Genomic DNA, 22,524 nt, shown 5'->3' with positions numbered 1-22,524 from the left:
GGTTTCAGCTGTCGCATTCCTTGTGTTAAGCCACTCTTGAACAAGAGACTGCTGCTGACTGTTCCAAAGTTATGTTCCCTGATGAAAGTAATTTTTGCATTTCCTTTGGAAATCAAGGACCCAAAGTCTGGAGGAAGAGTGGAGAGGCACATGTTGCTTGAGGTCCAGTGTAAAGTTTCCACAGTCAGTGATGGTTTGTGGGGTGCCATGTCATCTGCTGGTGTTGGTCCACTGTGTTTTCTAAGGTCCAAGGTCAACGCAGCCGTCTACCAGGAAGTTTTAGAGCACTCGTGCTTCCTGCTGCTGACCAACTTTATGGAGATGCAGATTTCATTTTCCAACAGGACTTGGCACCTGCACACAGTGGCAAAGCTACCAGTACCTGGTTTAAGGACCATGGTGTCCCTGTACTTAATTGGCCAGCAAACTCGTCTGACCTTAACTCCATAGAAAATCTATGGGGTATTGTGAAGAGGAAGATGCAATACGCAAGACCCAACAATGCAGAAGAGCTGAAGGCCACTATCAGAGCAACCAGGGCTCTCATAACACCTGAGCAGTGCCACAGACAGATCAACTGATGCCACGCCACATTGCTGCAGTAATTCGGGCAAAAGGAGCCCAAATAAGTATTGAGTGCTGTACATGCTCATACTTTTCCTGTTCATATTTTTCAGTTGAGAAATATTCTTATTTTTTGATACTGATACTGAATTTGGGGTTTTCATTAGTTGTCAGTTATAATCATCAAGTTAAAAGTAATAAACACTTGAAATATATCAGTCTGTGTGTAATGAATGACTATAATATACAAGTTTCACTTTTTTTTAATGGAATTACTGAAATAAATAAACTTTTTGATATTCAAATTTTATGACCAGTGCCTGTATGTTTTCCTGGGTAGTCTAGATAGGCCCCAGTAAGAACAATCTATAGCTTATGTCCACCTAAAATACAAAAGGCTAATCCCAGGGGGGATACTATAGGTATCTTGGCAGTGATACATGTGACACTCCTTTTAACATGTATACACTCTAAAAAATGGTTGGGTTGAAATAACATTATGCATATTATATATATGTCAAGAACAATAATGTAATAATTAATAATTTTCTGTTTATTTTTTGCGGGTCAAAATATCTTTGTGAGAGAATTCAAACTCTGTGACCACCCCTGCTCCCACCAGTCATTTTATGAGAGCTGTACAATATTATTTCAGAATAAGATTTATTTATTATTATTTATTTATTTAATTAATTTTTTTATTTTCCTTTTTTGTAAAGTATGCAAGACTGTGTGCAGGAGTGGGACAAATGCTGCTGATTTTTGGCGGGAGCAGTCTGGTGCATGATGATCAGAGTATATACTCAAACTACTTATAATCAATTAATTATAACTTATAGTAGTACTAATGCACACAAATCTTTCTCAGAAGTGGACAAAAGACAGACACACAAATTGAATGAAATTGTCAAAGGAAACGGCAGCATCCAGGGGAACCTGCATAGACACGGGGAGAACTCCTCAGAGATAGTGGGATGCTTACATCAACACAAGGAAAGGATGCCACCAAGGACCAAAGACTGGAAATATGTGGCAGCATCACTACCTGCAGAGCTACCGTGCCTCATTTAGTCTATTGGAGGGAATTAATTATATCTCAGTGATGATTTACAAAATTGAGTGGACACTAGTTAAAATGAATGAGTTAGAATTTTCCCTGCGCCTTCGGGTTGGGGAAAGGGCTCTGACTGTTGTTTGTGCTTATGCACCGAACAGCAGTTCAGAGTACCATGCCTTCTTGGGGACCCTAGAGGGAGTGCTGGAGAACACTCATTCTGGGGACTCCATTGTTCTGCTGGGGGACTTCAATGCTCACGTGGGTAATGACAGTGAGACCTGGAGGGGCGTGATTGGGAGGAACGGCCCCGCTGATCTGAACCCGAGTGGTGTTCAGTTATTGGATTTCTGTGCTCGTCACAGTTTGTCCATTACGAACACCATGTTCGAACATAAGGGTGTCCACAAGTACACCTGGCATCAGGACACCCTAGGCCGCATTTCGATGATCGATTTTATAGTCGTATCATCTGACCTGCGGCCATATGTTCTGGACACTCGGGTGAAGAGAGGCGCTGAGCTGTCAACTGATCACTACCTTGTGGTGTGTTGGATCAGATGGCGGGGGAGGATGCCGGACAGACCTGGCAGGCCCAAACGTGTGTTGAGGGTTTGCTGGGAACGTTTGGCAGAGGAACCTGTCAGAAAGATCTTCAACTCCCACATCCGGCAGAGCTTCGACTGCATCCCGGGGGAGGCTGGTAACATTGAGTCCGAGTGGGCCATGTTCCCGACCTCCATTGTTGAGGCGGCTGAACGGAGCTGTGGCTGCAAGGTTGTCGGTGCCTGTTGGGGTGGCAATCCCCGCACTCGGTGGTGGACGCCCCGGGTGAGGGGGGCTGTCGAGCTGAAGAGGGAGTCCTGTCGAGCCTGGTTGGCTCGGGGGACTCCGGAGGCAGCCGACGGATACCGAGGAGCCAAGCGGCTCGCGGCCTCGGCAGTCGCTGAGGCAGAGGCTCGGGTGTGGGAGGAGTTCGGTGAGAACATGGAAAACGACTTTCGGTCGGCTCCCAGAAGTTTCTGGCAAACCGTCAGGCGACTCAGGAGGGGAAAGCAGTTTTCCACCAACACTGTATATGGTGGGGGTGGGGAACTGTTGACCTCGACTGGGGACGTCACCAGACGGTGGAAGGAATACTTCGAGGATCTTCTCAATCCCACCGGCACGTCTTCCGCAGAGGAAGCAGAGCTTGGGGACCCCGGGGGGGGCTCGTCTATCACTGGGGCTGAAGTGGCCAAGGTGGTAGGGAAACTCCTTGGCGGTAGGGCCCCGGGGGTGGATGAGGTTCACCCCGGGTTCCTCAAGGCTCTGGATGTTGTGGGGCTGTCCTGGTTGACACGTCTTTGCAACATCGCGTGGACATCGGGGGCAGTGCCTCTGGACTGGCAGACTGGGGTGGTGGTTCCCCTTTTTAAAAAGGGGGATCGGAGGGTGTGTTCCAACTATAGGGGGATCACACTCCTCAGCCTCCCCGGTAAGGTCTATGCGGGGGTACTGGAGAAGAGAGTCCGACCGATAGTTGAACCTCGGATCCAGGAGGAACAATGCGGATTCCGCCCCGGTCGTGGAACACAGGACCAGCTCTTTACCCTCGCTAGGATCCTGGAGGGTGCATGGGAGTTTGCTCAACCAGTCTACATGTGTTTTGTGGATCTGGAGAAGGCATTCGACCGTGTCCCTCGGGGTATTCTGTGGGGGGTGCTCAGGGAGTATGGGGTACTGGGCTCTTTGTTACGAGCTATCCAGTCCCTGTACAAACAGAGCAGGAGTCTGGTTCATATGGCTGGCAGTAAGTCCGACTGGTTTCCAGTCGGAGTTGGACTCCGTCAGGGCTGCCCGTTGTCACCGGTTCTGTTCACAATTTTTATGGACAGAATTTCTCGGCGTAGCCAAGTGGCGGAGGGTGTCCGGTTTGGTGGTCTCAGGATCCCATGTCTGCTTTTTGCAGATGATGTGGTCTTGTTGGCTTCATCGAGCCGGGACCTCCAGCTCTTGCTGGACCAGTTTGCAGCCGAGTGTGAAGCGGTAGGGATGAGGATCAGTACCTCCAAGTCCGAGTCCATGGTACTCAGTCGGAAAAGGGTGGAGTGCTCTCTCCAGGTTGGAAGTGAGATCCTGCCTCAAGTGGAGGAGTTTAAATACCTCGGGGTCTTGTTCACGAGTGAGGGAAAGATGGAGCGTGAGATAGACAGGCGGATCGGTGCAGCGTCAGCAGTAATGCAGGCTCTGTACCGGTCCGTTGTGGTGAAGAAAGAGCTGAGCAGAAAAGCAAAGCTCTCGATTTACCGGTCAATCTACGTCCCAACCCTCACCTATGGTCACGAGCTTTGGGTAGTGACCGAAAGAACGAGATCGCGGGTACAAGCGGCTGAAATGAGTTTTCTTCGCAGGATGTCTGGACTCTCCCTTAGAGACAGGGTTAGGAGCTCGGACATCCGGGAGAGACTCGGAGTGGAGCCGCTGCTCCTCCACGTCGAGAGGAGCCAGTTGAGATGGTTCGGGCATCTGGTTCGGATGCCTCCTGGACGCCTTCCTGGAGAGGTGTTCCGGGCATGTCCAACGGGGAGGAGGCCCCGGGGCAGACCAAGAACACGCTGGAGAGACTATATGTCTCGACTGGCCTGGGAACGCCTCGGTATACCCCCGGAGGAGCTGGCGTCGGTGGCTGGGGAGAGGGAGGTCTGGGTTTCTTTGCTCCGACTGCTTCCCCCGCGACCCGGACCCGGATAAGCGGTGGATAATGGATGGATGGATGGATAGTTAAAATGAAAAAAAATAAAATCACTATATATAGGTAATGAACTGATATACTAAAAAATGGTTTATTTAGTTGAGCGAACTTGTTTTAGACTCTAGAAATATCTTTTCTACCTTGACACATGTAATGAAGTATTTGCACTCTTTCACTTCCCAAACATCAATAAAACATAACATTTTTTGGAGCACATGTGATTCTGTTTGACTTTTTATGTGTGACTGTTATTGTTCTTGTAGTGTTCCTTTCGGGCACTGTTTCTCTGACTGCTTATTTTTCAAGCCACATGTGTATCAATAAATAAATAAATAAATAATAATAATAATAATAATAGCCCTGTGAAGGACTGGCGTCCCCTCCAGGGTGTATTCCTGCCTTGCCCGATGATTCCAGGTAGGCTCTGGACCCCCCCGCGACCCTAAAATTGGATAAGCGGTTACAGATAATGGATGGATGGATAATAATAATAATAATCATAATAACATAAAATAAAAATCAGTATTTGTTTTTATTTATTTGTTTGTATTTTTAATTGTCTTCCCCATAATTAGCTAACACTTGATTTGATTTAGACTTGTATTGTGTAATTAATCAACTTTGAATTCCTCCTTTTATTACACTAGGAAATTTGGTTCTATCCCATATAGTGTTTTACTCCGTATATAGTTTGTGCATTAAAGGAAAGAATAGCTGTGTCTGACGACCGAAATGCTGAGGCAGTATTCTGAGGGAGGAAGGCACATGCCAGAAATGATCGCTTGTATGAACGCTGTCTGCTTACTGCTTCAATATTTTCAAAGCTGTAATTATTGGTCGAGCACACAAGGTGTTTCCTAGTAACATGTTGAAATGTTGCTGCTTCAAAAGATGGTCTCACAAACACAAATAGGTGTACTGCATAGGAATTAGGGATACATTAAGGACACATTAATGCAGCCGCTATAACGACGCGAAATATGATTGGTTACACACACTGTAAAGCAGTCGCTGATTGATTTAATATAGCAGCGCTTAATGTGATGGGAAGTTATGCTTAGCCAGATTATTTTTGTGTAACGTTAGTAACGGATATACAAATATTAAAAATATATGTTTGACAATATATATTATGACTATGACGGTTAAAAAAGAATTTTGTGCTAAAGCTGTTGCTTTTAGTCCCGCCTTGAAATATGGCCGAGCCAATGAATAAGACTCTGGGCGGGGTTATATATATATAGTCCCACCCATTTCACCGGCTGTAGCTGGGCGCACTGTGGGCCTAGAAACAACCTAAAGAAACTCAAACTTACGTCATACATCACACGCTGTGAGCCGGGGACAGCTTCAATTAGGCGCTTTTAAGTTAACTCTCCCATTGACGGGTTTTACGAAGGTGAGTCTGAAGTCAGAGCCACTCCGCTGCGGTGTCAGAAGTGAACAGATTTTATAAACCGAGGCTGTGCTGAGAGAGAGAGAGGAGTGAGTCCCTCCGCGCGGTAAAACACTACTAGCTGCGGCTAACATTAGCTGGTCATACAAAGCTAAGCTAACGCTGTTACCCCAGCAAACAAAACTATGCTTCACTCTTAATAACTCAGAATTTTACACAGTTTCACTGAATAAAAAACAAAAGGATGTCTGTCTTTGTCACCACATGAGCAGCTTCTCTCTTTTTGGCAATGTTTACCTTTGAGCTAGCTGATTTAGCTACGTTGTGTTTCCAGGCGCTGCTGGTTAAACGTCTTTCCTCATTACACACGTTTTTATTGTCAGTTTGTACATTCACATGAGTCTGTTCACCTTCCCTGTTATTCACGTACAGCGCTAGTTTCGGGACGATCTATGAAACATTTTTATGTATGTATTTATTCCACATCTACAGATGTGTGTTTGTGTCAAAAGGTCCACTTTCTGAAACTTGTTCAGCCATAGCTCATTCCACAGACATAGAAGTGTTTTTTAGGAATTAATTCGTAAGCCTATCAGTACTCCATAAATACTGCTCTGAACATTGTCTTCTTTATTCATAAGTGCTTTGAATCTCCAGAAGTGTATTGTGCCTTGATCACATATAGTTCTTTTGTTAAATATATTGCACAGTGATAGGATGAGTCAATGAAATCACATTAATATAAGAATTTTGATTGTTCAGCTTCTGAAATATGGCAGTTTCAAATTGCAGAATCTTTAGGTGAACTTGGTTGTTTTGATTTTAAGTTGGGAGGTTCAATCCAAGTCCAAACACGAGCTGGCACTTTGGCACAATTCGTTCAGCATTCAAGCCAGAAGCCTGAAAAATATAATGTTCTGGACTGGCGAATGTAGAAAATAACTTTAGTTTATATTATCAAATGTAAATCATATTTACACTTTTGGTTATGTATAATTGTTAATAATAAATGTCCCTCTGCCTGATGAGGGACTGATGCTCTTGTCCATGGTGTGTGCTGAGTAGGCTCCAGAACCCAGTGAGACTGACGTATTTGAAATGGTTACAGAAGATGAATGTGGATAAATATTTCCCACAAATAGTTCTGCTCTAGCAGGAAGGGCTTTGTTATGAATAAACTTGCAAAAGATATTTTATTGTTCCTCTGCAGTAGGTTTTTGTCAGCTGTTGTCAATGCGCATGGAAGCATGTCCAGTGTGTGTCAGGACCGAAGCAGCCGATGGCAAGACATTGAGAAAGGGCTTCAGTTTATCCAGTGAGTGGGTTTATTCATTTTACCTTTCACTTGTCTGAGCAAAATCTTTGTGTGCATTGTTTACTAAACTATATGTTTTACACACACACGATCACCCATAAAATTATAACAACTTTTTTTTTTTCTTTTCTAAGTTCGTGGTCAATTGTTTCAGCTCTTCTGACCATACAGGAGTACTTTGTAGTTCTACAATTACAGACTGTAGTCCATCTTTTGTCTGCATATAATGTTAGCTTCCTATCACCCTGTTCTTCAATGATCAGCACCTACACAGTACTACCACGGACCAGGTATGATTTGGTTGGTGGATTATTCTCAGTGCTTCAGTGACACTGATGTTGGGGTGTTGTGTTGGTGTGTGTTGCACTGACAATTCACCACCCAAATCATACCTACTCTGTGTGGTCCTGACAATTGAAGAACAGGGTGAAAGGGAGCAGACAATGTATGCAGAGCATGAGATGGACTACAGTCTGTAATTGTAGACCTACAAAGTGCTCCTGTGGACATTAGAGAGAGAAAATGGCCAGTGAGTGTAGAAACAAGGTGGTGGTCATGATATGGTTATGGTATATACCATGTAGTTCATGTAATTTCATGATTGAGTTAAGATGTTATATATATATATATATAATGTTTTTTTTTAACTAGGCCCATAAATCTAGCAGAAACTGAGTGGTATTCCAGACAGGGATTAAGCCTAGTCCTGGACTACACTGAGTTTTGAATTGTGATATTTCATTGCAAGACGGATATGATCCAGGACTATGCTTAATCCCTTTTTGGGAAAACACACCTAAAGGTCTCAGTATGGACCTAATTAGATATTACCGGCATCTTTTAACATGGGTAGATGTCATATTTAATATAAAATCATAATTCTGATTTTCAGGCCTTCCTTTAAAATGCAATAACTACTTCAACAGCAAGTAATTTTTAATTACAACTTCTATGAAAAATTCTATTAATCACCAATGTCATGTTTTGTTTCCCTTTCATTTACGTTACATTAACAACATTTAGCAGATGCTCTTATCCAGAGCAGCTCACGAAAGTGCTTAGTGTTCAGACAGAACATGTATCCTAGCTAGTACAATAGGTTAAAGTCTAAACTCCCCCTGGCCAGTGCTGATACCTAGAAAGGAAAAACAAAAACATAGTAAGTGCAATACACAGCATGTAGTCAGTGCTCATACCTAGAAAGTAAGGAATTAAGTGTAGTATAAGTGCAATACTGTCTGTTACAGTGTGCTGTTAAGTTAGTGCTCACTTAAATGGGTCACAAAGAGATGGGTCTTCAGTCTGTGTTTGAAGACCCTAAGAGAGTCGTGATGCTAGTCTTTCATGTATCTTGAGGGATGGCAGGTCAATTCGAGCTGTACTTGAAGCTCAAAGTGCAGCCTGAATCTTGACCATTGCCATAAGGTAGGGAGGGGCTGATCCATTCTTTGCTTTGTAGACAAACATGACATTTTAAACCTGATGCGTGTAACTACAGGAAACTAGTGAAGACAGCACAGCAGTGGAGTGACATGGGTGAACTTAGATTATAGACATTCTGTATCAGCTGAAGGGGCCTGATGGCCCACAGAGGAAGACCAGCCAGGAGTGAATTACAGTAGTGAAGCTTTGAATTTACTAGAGGCTGGACTAGCCTCCTTAGAAAGAAAGTGTCAGATCTGCTGGATGTTGTACAACAGAAATCTGCATGACAGAGTCGGGTTCACAATATGCGTTGCGAAAGATAGCTGGCCATCCAGATTCACAACAAGGCTTCTCGCATCTCCAGGTGAAATAATTGAGGAGTTCTCAAATGAGATAGCAAAATCATGGTGAGGACCAGCCATTCCAGGGATGAACAGCAGCTCTGTCTTGCTAAAATTTAGCTTCAAGTGGTGAGCTGTCACCCAAGAAGCATCCATTCACACCGTTCAATAAGTCACGTAATTTTTCCCAGGTGTTAGTATCTGAACTGCAGCTGCTGAATAGCTGAGTGTCAGGTTTTGTTTTGTAAAGTGAAAATAATGGCAGAAAACCTATTTAGCAAAATCGGAATGCAACTTCACCAGTCTAAGAGCCTTTCAGCTTTCAACCAAAAGCCAGCCAATATTAATGAGGCAATATACAAAATCTGTACCAGAAAATGTCTGTGAAAGGCATCAAATTTAAGATGATCTCGAATAATCCTTTCCTCCAGCTATTAAAACCCAACTGTCGTTGCCAACACTAAGTTGAGGAGCAGCTTCAAAATGAACAGTTCAGGCTGGTTCCAAGGGTCCCAAGGATTAGGATACATTATGTAATTTGGGGCAGTAATACCACATATCACAATATAACTCAACACAAGAAATATTTTCCCCATGACTGCCTTATCCTGAACTTAAGTTTGCATGTGAAACTCTCATATTCCATTGCATCTATTTTCTTCTCACTGTAGATCTACCCTGCCTTTCCCTGGCACTCAAGAACAATATGAGGTTTGCTGCTTTTACGTACACTTTATCCAATATTCTAAGCTGCAAATTATTTTACATAGTTTATTGGATTAACGTGAATGTTATGTGTGATGCAGATATTTATTCAGGACCTGGTGAAGAATCTGTTTGGGGAGGGTAATGATGTTTTTCATGAAGGTGAATGGGCACGATCTGTGGAGCTGTATACAGAGGCCTTAAACATAGCGGAATATGCAGATTCTGAAGAAATCAGCATAGCCTGTGACATGAGAGAGAAGCTTCATGCTAATCGTGCTTCCTCATACTTAAACATGGTAAATGCATACTTTCTTACACACTTTGATGTGCTGTTTAAATTGTAACTTAATCTTTATTACTGTTGTCTTAATATTTGTGGTAGAAATTGAAACACTTTGCTTTTGCTGTTGGGGTGTAGGGGCTGCATGACCAAGCTTTGGCAGACTGTGAAACTGCACTTCAGCTGAATGAGAATAATCACAGAGCACTCTATCGGAAAGCCAGGTCTCTCAAGGAGCTGGGAAGACACCAAGAGGCCTATGAGGCTGTGGCTAAGTGCTCTTTGGCGGTGCCTCAGGTCAGTCACATTTCTTGACCTTTGTTGTATATTTTATAAAAATATTTTGTTCATAATTATATCTAAAAAATTCACCTGTTTTGTAGGATGCCAATGTGATTCAGTTGACTCAGGAGCTTGCTAAAATGTTGGGACTGAAGATTCGTAAAGCTTACATTAGAGGCAAAGTATGCAAAATATTTAATAACCTGGAAAATATTTTTCTGATGTAATGTGATGGTTTTATTTGTGCATTTTTAAATGGTAGTGGAATTTTAAAACTATTGCCTTTTTGCACTTCCTTTATAACTTTGTATGGTTGATTGTGTAACTGGATTTTTATAATGGTTTTATTAATTTTCTTTCCTTTTATTTGGTAAATAAACAGCCTGCTTTAAATGTGTTGTCTGGCTCAAGTATGCCCGGAGCAGCAAATGAAAAGGTAGTTGTGTTTTTGTTTGTTTTTGTTTTTAGTGTTGCAAAACAAGATTTAGTTTACTCATTACATGTGTGTTTTTAAAAGTATTCACAGGTCTGTGCTTCAGTGGACGATATTGAAACAGGTAAACCTGCATTAAACTATGATTATTTGTTTTTGACCACTCACCACTTGGTAGTTGTTGACCCAGCCTTCATTTTCCTCCTATTTAGTGGAGAGCCAGGATAACCAAGGCATTGCTGCTTTAAGCATGCCAGTATGTCCACCTGTGACTGAGAAAGTAAAAGTGGAATCTCTGCCTGCTCCTATCAACATAATGTCCTCGGTACCTCATATTGAACCTCGTATCCCTGAATCTGTTCCTATGAGTGTACACATGCCTCTGGTTAATGGATCCAGACCCAATGAGCCTTACTCAGTATCAGAGCCACAATTAGACTTTGATGCAGAGATTATTGGGGATGACTTGGATGAATTGTTAGACAGTGCAGCTCCTGCTGACCCATCTGTGGTAAGTGTCCAAAATAAAAACCTTATATCACATAAATTACATTCACAACTGTGTGGAGGAAGAATATCACATCATATTTGGAGTTTTATATGACACTGTGCCATTAAAATTTCCAGCTTGTACTATATTTGGAAAGTCTTTTCAGGGGTACTGTTTTTCTTTTTAAAATGTATTATACTATTGTATTCTTTACTGATTCAACCCCCACCCCCAACATGTCTCTCCACATAAGGTGATTCCTGCAGGGAAGAGTCCTCTACATTTACCTACTAGTATTTCCAGTGTGAGTTCCTTGCCTTCTCTTCATTTACCCACTCATCTTAGCCATTCAATGCTTGGGACGCCCCAATGCACAGTGACTCTACCTGCACCCTATCACAAGCCAGGCTCGTCAGGTTACTCCCTTGGCCTGGACACTTTCACCTCCCCACTTGACTCACTGGACAGCTTGTCTCTTTCAGAACCTCAGACAGGTGAGTTGTTTTCTCAGTTTTTTCCTTTGTTAAAATGATGTTGCGCTGTTACTTGTTTGGAGGGAAACATTTGAACGTTCAGTATGTGCTCTTCTGCAGATCTTGTTTTTCTAAAAATCTTTTAAAAGAAAATTGCATATTTACACTACTTGAATTGCTTGACTTGATATTTTAATTTTACCTGTTCCCCCCCAATGACCCAACAATGCAAATGATCCATTGGAATAGGTTTTGTCCAGCATAATTTCATGGTAATTATGCAACTATTTTTATTTAATCTATAACTGTATCTTAGAACATTTAATTTATATTTCAATGTCACACAATTTAACCAATACATTTTCTAACTATCAGATGGGAAACAATGAAAGGACCTTGGCCCCCATGCAGCCCATGGGAATGGCCCTTGGCATGCCAGATAGCAGCAACTATACACAGGAGATACCAAGGCAAGTGGATTTAGCCAAGAACCCACTTGCTGATACCCATGAGTTTAAACAAGCCTGCTTCACATGCTTCAAAACTGGTAAGTGTCAACCGTGCAGAAGAGTTGCTGAGCAGCATTAGCATTGCTTTGCATGAACTTTTAAGCAGAATATTAATTTGCACTGATTTGAGCATCTCCCCGTTACATTGTATTGTGCCTGCAGGTCCTGGATTTCTAGAGTATTCCTATCATCCTGAAGAGCATAAATGTAAAAAAGATTTGTTGATTGGAAGAATCAAACATTCAGATAACCCTACATGGAAACTCATTCGACCTAGGCCCACCAAAACCCAGTATGTGGGGCCGTATTATATCTGCAAAGGTAAGAACAGTTTGCTTATGTATTTTTATTTTATTTAAATAAAAAATAACCTATTATTGGCACATCCCTCTAAATATTAGTCAATAAATATTTTCTGCATACAAATGTGACTACAAAGAGTATTGAGTTCTAGATCTACCAGAAGCATACCTAAAGCATGCAGTTTGTCATTCTCTCGTTTAGGGCTGCGTGTACTAAATTAAAACCCTAAAAAAATGGGGATACATGTTTTTATTTGGTCTCTGAAGTATACACTCCGTCTCTCTGACACATTTTATATATATATATATATATGTATATGTATGTATGTGTGTGTGTGAGTGTGTACTTCAGAGAGAGAGGGAGAAGAAAAGGAGAACACTGGCCTTTTACTGTCTCCATACTGTCATTATAAAATTATTGTGCGTGTTTTAGCATGCTGCTGCTAGTGGCACTGTTGGCCGCAGCATTCTGCGAGGAAACCAGGCTGGAACTTTAATTCTTTATGACTGGGATTTTAAAGCAGGCTTTAGATGCAGATATTCTGAACACCATCTCATGGCTGCCATTCGCAGGGACATCTCAGTCCTCTGTCCCAATTACTAACCTAATCCCTGAAACCTTCCTTGAAATATGCTATTTTATGATGTTGAAGGGTGAGCAGAAGCTGTGCAAATGTTAAAGAGGTCAGAGAGCTGTGAATGGAATTGGGGGCACTTCGCTTTGCGCCCCTTCAGCTGTTTACATCACCGCAGCTTAAACACCATTCACTGCGATGTGTAGCTGAGCTGAGCTTAACATTACTGGCCCTGCACTGTGGATAAGCAGTTACAGGCAATGATTAAATGATTGTCTTTTAACCCACGCCAACATACTTGAGGCATCTGACTCTTACTGCTTTCGAACCAGTTCATTTGTCCTGCTTTTCTTTTTAAACAGGACTTTTTCCTCAAATGAAACATATTTTTTTAAATGACAAGGTATTGAAGTGACTTTCAGACAACTTGTTTACACAAGAAAACTTGTCTGATCCTGACAGGAGAGATTACATTTTAACTGAGATGTTTGTACCGTTGCTGAATACAAGCACATTTAGGTTTTTGCTAACTAGAATAACATACGTTGATGAAAGAACAAGGCGTCAGTGATAAGCAGTGATTTTTATGTAGAAATACTTATTTCTGTATAAAGTTCTGTTTGATAAAACATTGTCTGTAATGAAGTTTGAGTTACAGGCTTGTTTAAAATGGTCAGATAAGCCCTCCCTCTCTGGTGTTGTGGCTTAATTTGTATTAAGTTCAAAGCACCCAAAATGCTTTGTTAAAATTCATGAGTCATGCCATAATATATTTTAAGTTTAAATGCTATGTAAACAGAATACAGATGAAAGCACCATATGTAACACCACATTTTATCTAACATTCCTTTGCTTGTTCAGCTGAAGATTTAAAATGTATTATTTTCTTCAACAGATGTAGCTAGTGGAGAAGAATGTAAGTACCGCGGCCATTGTACATTTGCTTATTGCCAAGAGGAGATTGATGTCTGGACCTTGGAGCGAAAGGGTTTCATCTCTAGAGATCTACTGTGTGATCCATATGGGGCCAGAATGAAGGTCAGTTTGACTGTCCCCAAAATCCTCCAGGAGCACCATGGGATATTTATGTTCCTCTGTGAGGTGAGATTATTTGACATTTGAATAGTTTGCATATTGTCACTGTAATTAACGTTCACATAAACTGGTTTGTTACTAATGTTCACACACTAACATTGTGGAATGCAGATTAAACTGCAATGAAAGCATGTAATCTGTTTGTAATGGCTGGCTTCATCCGGAATGACTGACATCAACTCTTCTGAGTTTTAGAAATGTAGGAAATTTTCAGAGTAGCCAGTAACCCTTTTTTGAAAGACACATAATAAGTATGACTTGATCTTTAGGTCTGCTTTGATCACAAACCCAGAATAATCAGCAAACCCAATAAGGACAACCCCAGTGTCTGTTCTCATTCAGTGACAAAGCATGTGTTTGAAGAAAGCAAGTAAGCAGCTCTTCTCATCAGCTTCAGTGATCAGTGAAATATACTTTGAATTCCCCAGATTTAAACTAGCCAAATATTTTTTTGCAGCTGTAATGCATTCTCAACATGTCTTTACTCTTATTTCAGGTGCCTTGTACATATTGTGAAAGACAACACACTGAGTTACTCCAAAATCCGCCCATACAGTCCAAACTGTCAGCTTGATCTGTGTAGGCATGCAGCACGATATGGCTGCCAGCGAGAGGACTTCTGTTTCTATGCCCACAGCCTCATTGAGCTCAAAGTATGGATGATGCAGCATGAGAAAGGTGGGGCAGCAGCTCTGCTAGAGTATAGTTGTATGATAGATGACAGAATATGTCCAGCAATGGCTGTCTGTTGCAGATGTTTAAGTGTTTTGTTTGGGTAATTTTTCCAAAAGGCATTACCCCTGAAAGTATTGTCCAGGAGGCCAAGAAGTATTGGAATATTGAGGCCAGCTCTCAAGTACAGGTATTTATTTATTTGCTGTCCTATATTTTTGTTTGAGATTTATAATTCTTAGTTGTTCAAATGGATTAAAATTAAGATTTGCAGTTGGATGGTTTCAATTTCCTTTGAATATTTTCATCATGCTGTTCTCTTAGGAGCTGCCACCAGTCTTAAAGAAGTTTGGTCCCCCTAACCTTAAGATGCAGTTTGTGTGTGGTCAGTGCTGGCGAAATGGTCAAGTCAGTGAGCCTGATAAGAACAAGAAATACTGCAGTGCTAAAGCAAGACACCCGTAAGTTGTGCTTTCTTTGTACAGTAATACCTTGACTTACGAGTTTAATTAGTTTTAGCTCATAACTCAGTTTCCTCATATATCAAATTAAATTTACCCATTAAAATGAATTGAAATGCTATTAATCGGTTCCAGCCCCCACTCAAAACCACACCATGGTTTGTTACGTGTTTTTAAATAAGAACAATATACTTTATAAATAACAAATGTATAAAAATTGAAGATCAGACAAAAATAATGGTGGAGGAGGTTGGGAGAGTTTTTATTTTTTGTGTTCTATCGCTTAATTTACTCACTACACACGTAATGCAACAAGGCTACAAAAACCAGTGATCCGACAGAGATGCTTGCACAGCAAGATGACCAAGTGAACTAAATGCTCACTGGGCTACCTAGTAGGAGGTGGCATAAGCTCACTCGCTCGTAGGGCTGGGCGATATATCGATACATTAAAATGTATCGCGATAAAACCGGGCTGGATATGGAGTGAGGCAATATCGCTTATATAGATATTTTAAGTTTTTAAAAGTTTAAATCTTGTACGGGGCCATTCTGTGCTCAGCTCGTTTGCTTTGCTCTGCTCACAGCCTCGCCCCCACCTGCGTTTTCTCTCTCTCTCTCTCACACACAATGGAGCCGAGTAACACAGAGCGTGAAAAACAGCGCTTTGATTATATGTAAATGGTTTGGATTTTACCAGGTAGATGAGTAGCAGAAACGGCTATCTGCAGGGAATACCCAAAGAAGGTAGTATCAAAATGCGGGGGTACTCAAAGCCTGTTTCACCACTTACAACAGCAGCACTAACTCCTGAATGAAGCTGTTAAACTCCGTGGTGCTGCTGCTACTATTCTGAAGTATTCAACGTCCTAGTACAGTACTCTACTCTTAAACCAGTTCAGACAGCATTGCAAGCTTCATTAGCTAAAGCTGTGCCTTACGAAAAGAAAAGTACGAAGTGGCATGGTATCACTAAAGCGGTAGTTTACTACATATCAAAAAGGTATGCTCCCCATCTCAACAGTAGAGAAAAAGGGCTCCAAAAGACTGATTAAAACCCCTGACCCCTGATACGCTGCCTGTACAAATGTACATTTAAGTCCGGCAGGCCCTTTCCAACCAGCTCGCGAGAGTAAAACATTTTGCCTTGACGGCAGATATGGTCAAGTCACTCCTGTGAGCCATATATGAGCGTGACTATCCGCTTTATTGAAGATTGGGAGATTACAGTGTGTCTCTGACACTTTTTTTTTTTTTTTTTTATTTGCTTTACAACTGAATTTTTTTCAATGTACAATTATGGGGAAAAGTTAATGAAAACCCTTGTCTTAAACATATGGACATTTGATTTTCATTTGAATATTGAGAGATGAGGTTGAGCTGATGACTGAAGATGGAATTTTCTTTTTTCATTCAGTCTGTTTATATGTTTTGTTATTTGCATAAAGTACTAGATGTACAGGAGTACACACAGGAGGAAGCATTTTGGTGAAGTATGCTTCACAGAAAACTGATTTTTTTAAAGAACAAATCAACTTTTTGCTATTTTTGCTCTGTATGTTTTCTGTTTACAGTTTAATGGCACAGCTATGAATCTTTTGTTATGCAGGAAAATAACATTATTTTATTTAAGGAGCGTTGTTATTTGATATATGTCAATAGTTTATTTTTGAGCAATGTCTCATCATTCATCAATCAGATCTCAGCTCACATCATAAAGCAAAAAGACAGAGTGATGGCTTGAGTCTTGTAATTTGATTAATTTGTAGGTCAAGGTTTCACTGTATTGCTTTAACTGCTACTGATCTAGCATCTAGCTTATGTGAGTGATGACAAATCCTAATGCAGTTAGCTACACTGTATGTTTTAAGCCATACTGTCTCTCCCTGTGAGGAGTTTGGTGTGTTCTGTGTCTGCATGGGCTTCCTCCAAATGCTCTGGTTTCCTCCCATGGTCCAAACACACACATTGGAAGGTGAATTGGTGACTCTAAAAGTGTCCAGAGGTGTGAGTGAATGTGTGTCGCGCTGTGAAGGACTGGTGCCCCCACCTTGTGCCCAGTGATTCCCGGTAGGCTCGGGCCCACAGCAACCATGCACTGTATAAGAGGTTACAGACAGTGAATGAATGAATATATTCCCTCCTCTGCAGTTGGTCCAAAGACAGACAAGTGGTGCTGGTTAGCTCAGCTGAAAGGAAGACCTGGACTGTAGTTCGCCCTCTCCCAATAAGAAAGCCTTTTCAGTTTGAGGTGAATAAGTGAAATGTTTTTACTTACTAGTGAAAAATATATATTTTTAAAATTATTATTATTTTTAAAAGAATGATTATTTTCATAACATTTACTTTTCCATCACCAGATTTGCATGCATGTGGCTGCTGGCAAGAAGTGTCAGTACATTGGGAATTGCACTTTTGCCCACAGCACAGAGGAAAAAGATCTCTGGACGTACATGAAAGATAATAATAGTACGTTTACAAACATTTAAAAAAAATCTAATTTTATTGTCAGTTATTTATGTGTACTATTATCATATAAAATGTATTTATTTATAGTTGCTGACATGGAGCAGCTTTATGATCTATGGCTGCAGTCTCAGAAACAAGGATATGGTGAAGAGAGCTCCAACAGGGCTTCTAAGGAAAATGGGAAGCAGATTCACATGCCCACGGATTATGCAGAAGAAGTGGTATGGAACCGTATATGATTGTATGATTCAAACTGTATGATTCAACAGTTATAATAGTACAATAACATTTTCAGATGTGAAAAACACTTTAAACGACACTTTAAAACAAATAAAAATGATGTTTAAATTATATATATATATATATATATATATATATATGAATGTTGTCTGGTGAAATTCAGTACCACATACAGGTACCTTTTTTCATTGATTTCCTTTCTGCCTTATTTTACCTAAATATATCTAGATAATGCACTGCTTTTACTTAGCATTATTTATATGTCTACAGGTGTCAATGTGACTGTGAACTGCCTAAAGGAACAAATTAAACAATTCAGTGGAGTGCCGCTAACATTTTAGTATCTTTTTAGCAGATTGTTTAGAAACCATTCACGTCAGTGACTTTTAACAGACATTCTTAACCAGGAAGCACATGTGCTTTGTTTTCTACTATGTATCAATGAGGTACAATAAAGAAGTAAAAGTCCAGAATAATCTAGAAATAATATAATGTCAGAAACAAAAATCGGTGTAAATAGTTATCCATTTTATTGGATGTACAAATACATTTTAAAGCTTTTTTTGTGTAACACATTAGGGTAATTCTCCTGTTCTTTTGTAATTTTATGGTAACTATTGCTTAGTATAAAATTTACTTGTAATTTTATTAAAAAGTATGGAAAAAAATTATCAGAACAAACCAATGCATGTGCTTTTTCTTTGATGGAACTCAATGAGTGCAGTGAAGAATAGAATGGAATTCATAGAAAATAACAGAAGACAATATTTAAATTTTTACTTAAAATTATGTATTATACAATTGCTTGAAATTGCAAATTGGTTTATTCCCACAGTTTACAAATTTGCTTTAAACTGTATCTATATTTAAGCTGTGCATTTAAATAAAATAATTGTTTCAAACATATGCCAGCTATCCTTTAGCTTACAACAATATTTTGTATTTATTTGTTTGTTTATTTGTTTTCTCCCCAGGCTGGTAATCACTGCTGGTTGTGTGGGAAAAACTGCAACAGCGATAGACAGTGGCAGCAGCATATGACATCAGAGAAGCATAAGGAACGCTTATTCAACTCTGAGGATGACAAGAGCTATTGGCAATATCGCTTTCCAACAGGAACCTTCAAAGTCTGTGAACGGTGAGTTAAATTAGAATCTGAAGAATCCATAGGAAGATGCTATTGGTGCTCTTGATGACAAAGTGTGTCTTGTGCTGCTGGATCTAGGTTCAGGAACGGCACGTGCACTGAAGGGGACCACTGTAAACTGGCCCATGGAGAGGAGGAGCTAGAGGAGTGGAAGGATCGGAGAGAATTCCTTTTGAGGAGACTTGCTAAAGCACGAAATGATCACTTGCTAGCGCCAAATGATAATGATTTTGGCAAATATAGTTTTCTGCTTAAAGATTTAAATTAGGTTTTTTAATATATATATGAATTTAGTTTGGCTTCCAAAGGTGTTCGTAAAACAAATATTGTATTGGGTATATACAGTATTGAAGCAGATGAGCTTGTGTGAAGCTCCCTGCACCTAAAGAGGGGGAGAGCCCCTTCTGGCCCTTTCTCTGTTGATTTTAATGAAAAGCACAGAGCTGGCCTTGTGTTCTATATAATTATGGCTTCGATGCTTTTATCACACAGAGGAAAAAAATGCACTATTGCCTTCTACGTTTCTGTTCCTTAGGTGCTGCACAATGTGTTGCGATTCAGATATCGCAGATTATGTTCAGGCCAAGGACACCAAAGAATACGTCCTAGTTATAAAAAAAAACTAAATTATATTGGTGAAACTAATCGCAAGATGGTCTACAATATTGATACGTTATCCTCTTATTTGTTACTAGTCAATGGCTTTTGTTTTATATATACATATTGGCATTTGGTTTACCGGGGGGTTATTGTATGTTCTATAATCAGTTAAATGAAGACCTATTTGGTATTTTATATATATCTCTCCGCAAAATAAAAAGTATAGAAACAAAATGTTATAATCATGTGTTATGAATGCATAAAAAATGCACCAGGAATCTAAGAATGCTGCATTAAAAATGAAAATTAACAAGAATATGCATGAAAACACATTCGTATGACCACACTTAAAATTGTTTTTCATGAACATTTGAAATAATGGTTTTGAGTTCTCGTGTACATGGGGCAGCTGTTATGTCTTGCCATTTGTTTTTCTTTTTTCCAGCCTTGTTGAGCTTGTACCAGTTTCTAATGTCCCTACCATCTGGTTTATTACCCTTGGAAAAAATGATGGGGTCAGCACACTTGGCGGATGTTGAAACAATTTTTTACTTTATACCCAATAAATCTGATATGACACACACACAATTTCTGGACATTCTGGTTTTGAAGTGAATGTGCTGTTTGAACATCCTCATTGTATGCTGATCCCATAATTATGCCAGGGGAAGTATGCATGGAAATGTCTTCTCTGATGATCAGGTAACATTTTGTTAGGGAAAACTATTTAATTGTTGGTGCCATTAATGTTATTGTAGTGTTAAAATGTTTGTGACAGATTTATCATAAGACAGGACGTTTGAGACCATAATGTTGCACTTTTTTGCTTTTGCTCATTGGTATGAAAACACTCGCAGAAATGGTTGGTTGGGACAAATATCTTTATATGCCTATGTGTAGAATAAAGCATATTTTACAACTGATTTACCGGTCTGTTCTTTGGATGAATTTCAAATTGTGCTTGGTTTAGTACCTGCCACTGCTACGTGAACCACTACAGAATGAAATGAAGTATGCTCCAAAGCTCTGAAGCTGGGGTGGTTGTTTTTGTAATGGTGTTGGAAATATTTTTCTTTAATTGGTTGCTCTTTTTTTTTTTAATTATCTGAAGCTGTGATTTCTTCATTTTTTTTTTTTTTAAACAAATTCATCCCTTCATTCAATTTCTGTAACCACTTCATCCTGTTCAGTGTCATGGTGGGTTGGGAGCCAATTAACCCTTGAGGTGTGTGTACCTGTAGTGCCACACTGGCAATTCTTGTAATTGTAGACTTTAAAAATGTCTGCTCACAAATAATAATAAAACAATTTATTCTAATTAAGTATGTATTGAAACATACTGCAAGATTGAAATAAAAGAAAATATTGACTTGTAAATTCTGGGATCATATTAAGAAATATGCATGATTTAAAGAAATATCCATTTCTAAATTGTGGAATTAAGTTATTTTGAAAAATTTTGCATTTCAAGAGGTGAATAGTAAAGTAGCACTGAAAGCTTGAAATTAAATGAATGCATTGACTAATGTCTACATTCTCTCTAATTGTCCACCTCAGGCTTTGTTAGGTTTATGTTATTTCAAAATAATCATATGATTCCTGTGCTTTGATTATTGTACAGAAAAATATTACTGCATTTAGCAGTGTTGCATCTGGGACTCTTCCTAACAGCCAAAGCCACAAGTTCTTAACTTAGAAATGCGAACGTAATCTTATTCCTCATCTAACCACCTGTGAAAATGACAGGCTTAACCCTGGTTCTAACCTATGAAACTGGTACTTCAGTTATCAGCCCTGCAGTCTACTTGAGTAGTTTAATTTTCCATGCTTCATTCCGGCAGTTTGAAAGATGTTTCCTTCAATCTGACTGATTAGTTGAATATTCTCATCATGTAATACGACTGCCTGTTTTTACTGTGTTCTGCTGGCAGTTACCTGTTTTCATTTTGCAGTCTGATTCCATAGTTTCATTTTTATCGTGCTGACACACTTTAAGTCAGAACCTGATTGGCTAGTTTAATGTTTTTTTGTTTAGTTTTTTGCTTAGTTTTTCAAAAAAGGATGTGCAATTCTTCTGAGGCCAGCAATGTTTCGGCCTCAGAAAAAAGCAAGTGGACTGGCAGACTTGTCAGGAAGATCAATGTCATTTTTAATGTGAAAATTAAACATCAGTTAAATGCCATTATGTCAGTGATGTAGAGCAAAACAGTGGGCGCTCACATATATCACACGACTTCAGTTTTGTTGTATTTTCTTGTTCCTCTTTGTATCAAGAGTTATCCTGTATGCAAAATATGTTTGTTATATTTCCCCATTCTCATTAAGTAGGTTCTACCTTTTCTGATGAGCTCTTAAAGAGAAAGTGCATAAAAGAAAAAGCATAGCACCCATCATAGAAAACCTCACACTTCTATAACACTTTTTTTTCTTAAGAATTGGATCATTAGTACTTTTACATGCATTTCTAAACTTGGACCATGAACCTATTTACTTATATCACCATTTGTATCTAAATGTTATGACACAATCAAATATAATTGAGCATTTTCCCCCAAATTTATAAATCCAATCCTATGCATTTAGTATTCATTCTGATGTGCATTATTTTAAAAAGGTATAACAATTTAATACAATAGAGTAGGGGCACAAACTGTGGCAACTCTAATTGTGATTGGGTTTTTTCTTACAGGGACATATAACTACAAACCTATGTGCATAGGTCACATCATTTGTGCCAGATTAAGTTTAACCCAAGGGTATCTAAAATGTTGTCCCTTAGGGGCCTAAGTGGTGCAGGGAGAGGACTCCGAAACCAAAATTATACAAAATAATTAGAAATGGACAATAAACTACATTTATAAGCCTGCTTATGAATATCACATTCTAAATAAAAATATATAACATTTTAATATAAAACCATGTCTTCTTCTTCGTGAGAAACTGGTGCTTTAAAGATGCG

General features: G+C 39.7%; 1 protein-coding gene across 2 annotated transcripts; it reads left to right on the top strand.

Moving 5' to 3' along the window:
* Window positions 1–5,627: 5,627 nt before the first annotated feature.
* zc3h7a (zinc finger CCCH-type containing 7A) lies at window positions 5,628–20,679 on the top strand. Of its 2 annotated transcripts, none has more exons than XM_066674647.1 (23): window positions 5,628–5,751; window positions 6,962–7,063; window positions 9,501–9,540; window positions 9,636–9,833; window positions 9,956–10,114; window positions 10,201–10,281; window positions 10,482–10,535; window positions 10,617–10,656; window positions 10,745–11,043; window positions 11,276–11,516; window positions 11,745–11,767; window positions 11,871–12,042; window positions 12,167–12,325; window positions 13,777–13,982; window positions 14,246–14,346; window positions 14,473–14,654; window positions 14,768–14,838; window positions 14,973–15,109; window positions 17,261–17,360; window positions 17,470–17,578; window positions 17,666–17,799; window positions 18,793–18,956; window positions 19,044–20,679. In XM_066674647.1, the coding sequence occupies exons 2-23, from the start codon at window positions 6,996–6,998 to the stop codon at window positions 19,231–19,233; spliced, it is 2,928 nt and encodes a 975-aa protein (XP_066530744.1). In that variant the 5' UTR covers window positions 5,628–5,751; window positions 6,962–6,995; the 3' UTR covers window positions 19,234–20,679. The 2 variants fall into 2 exon arrangements, with proteins under 2 accessions (XP_066530744.1, XP_066530743.1); XM_066674646.1 differs by having other exon boundaries at window positions 5,630–5,751; window positions 6,959–7,063.
* The last annotated feature ends 1,845 nt before the right edge of the window (window positions 20,680–22,524 follow it).

The sequence above is a fragment of the Hoplias malabaricus genome, chromosome 6, assembly GCF_029633855.1.
Source record: "Hoplias malabaricus isolate fHopMal1 chromosome 6, fHopMal1.hap1, whole genome shotgun sequence".
Classification (NCBI taxonomy): Eukaryota; Metazoa; Chordata; class Actinopteri; order Characiformes; family Erythrinidae; genus Hoplias; species Hoplias malabaricus.
This window is presented reverse-complemented; position numbering and strand designations above follow the sequence as displayed.

Excerpts from the sequence above, each read along its gene's own strand:
- zc3h7a (XM_066674647.1), top strand. The coding sequence starts at position 6,996 with ATGTCCAGTGTGTGTCAGGACCGAAGCAGCCGATGGCAAGACATTGAG. Across the intron at positions 14,839-14,972 it reads AGGCCAGCTCTCAAGTACAG|GAGCTGCCACCAGTCTTAAA; the intron begins GTATTTATTTAT and ends CTGTTCTCTTAG. Across the intron at positions 17,579-17,665 it reads GTACATGAAAGATAATAATA|TTGCTGACATGGAGCAGCTT; the intron begins GTACGTTTACAA and ends ATTTATTTATAG.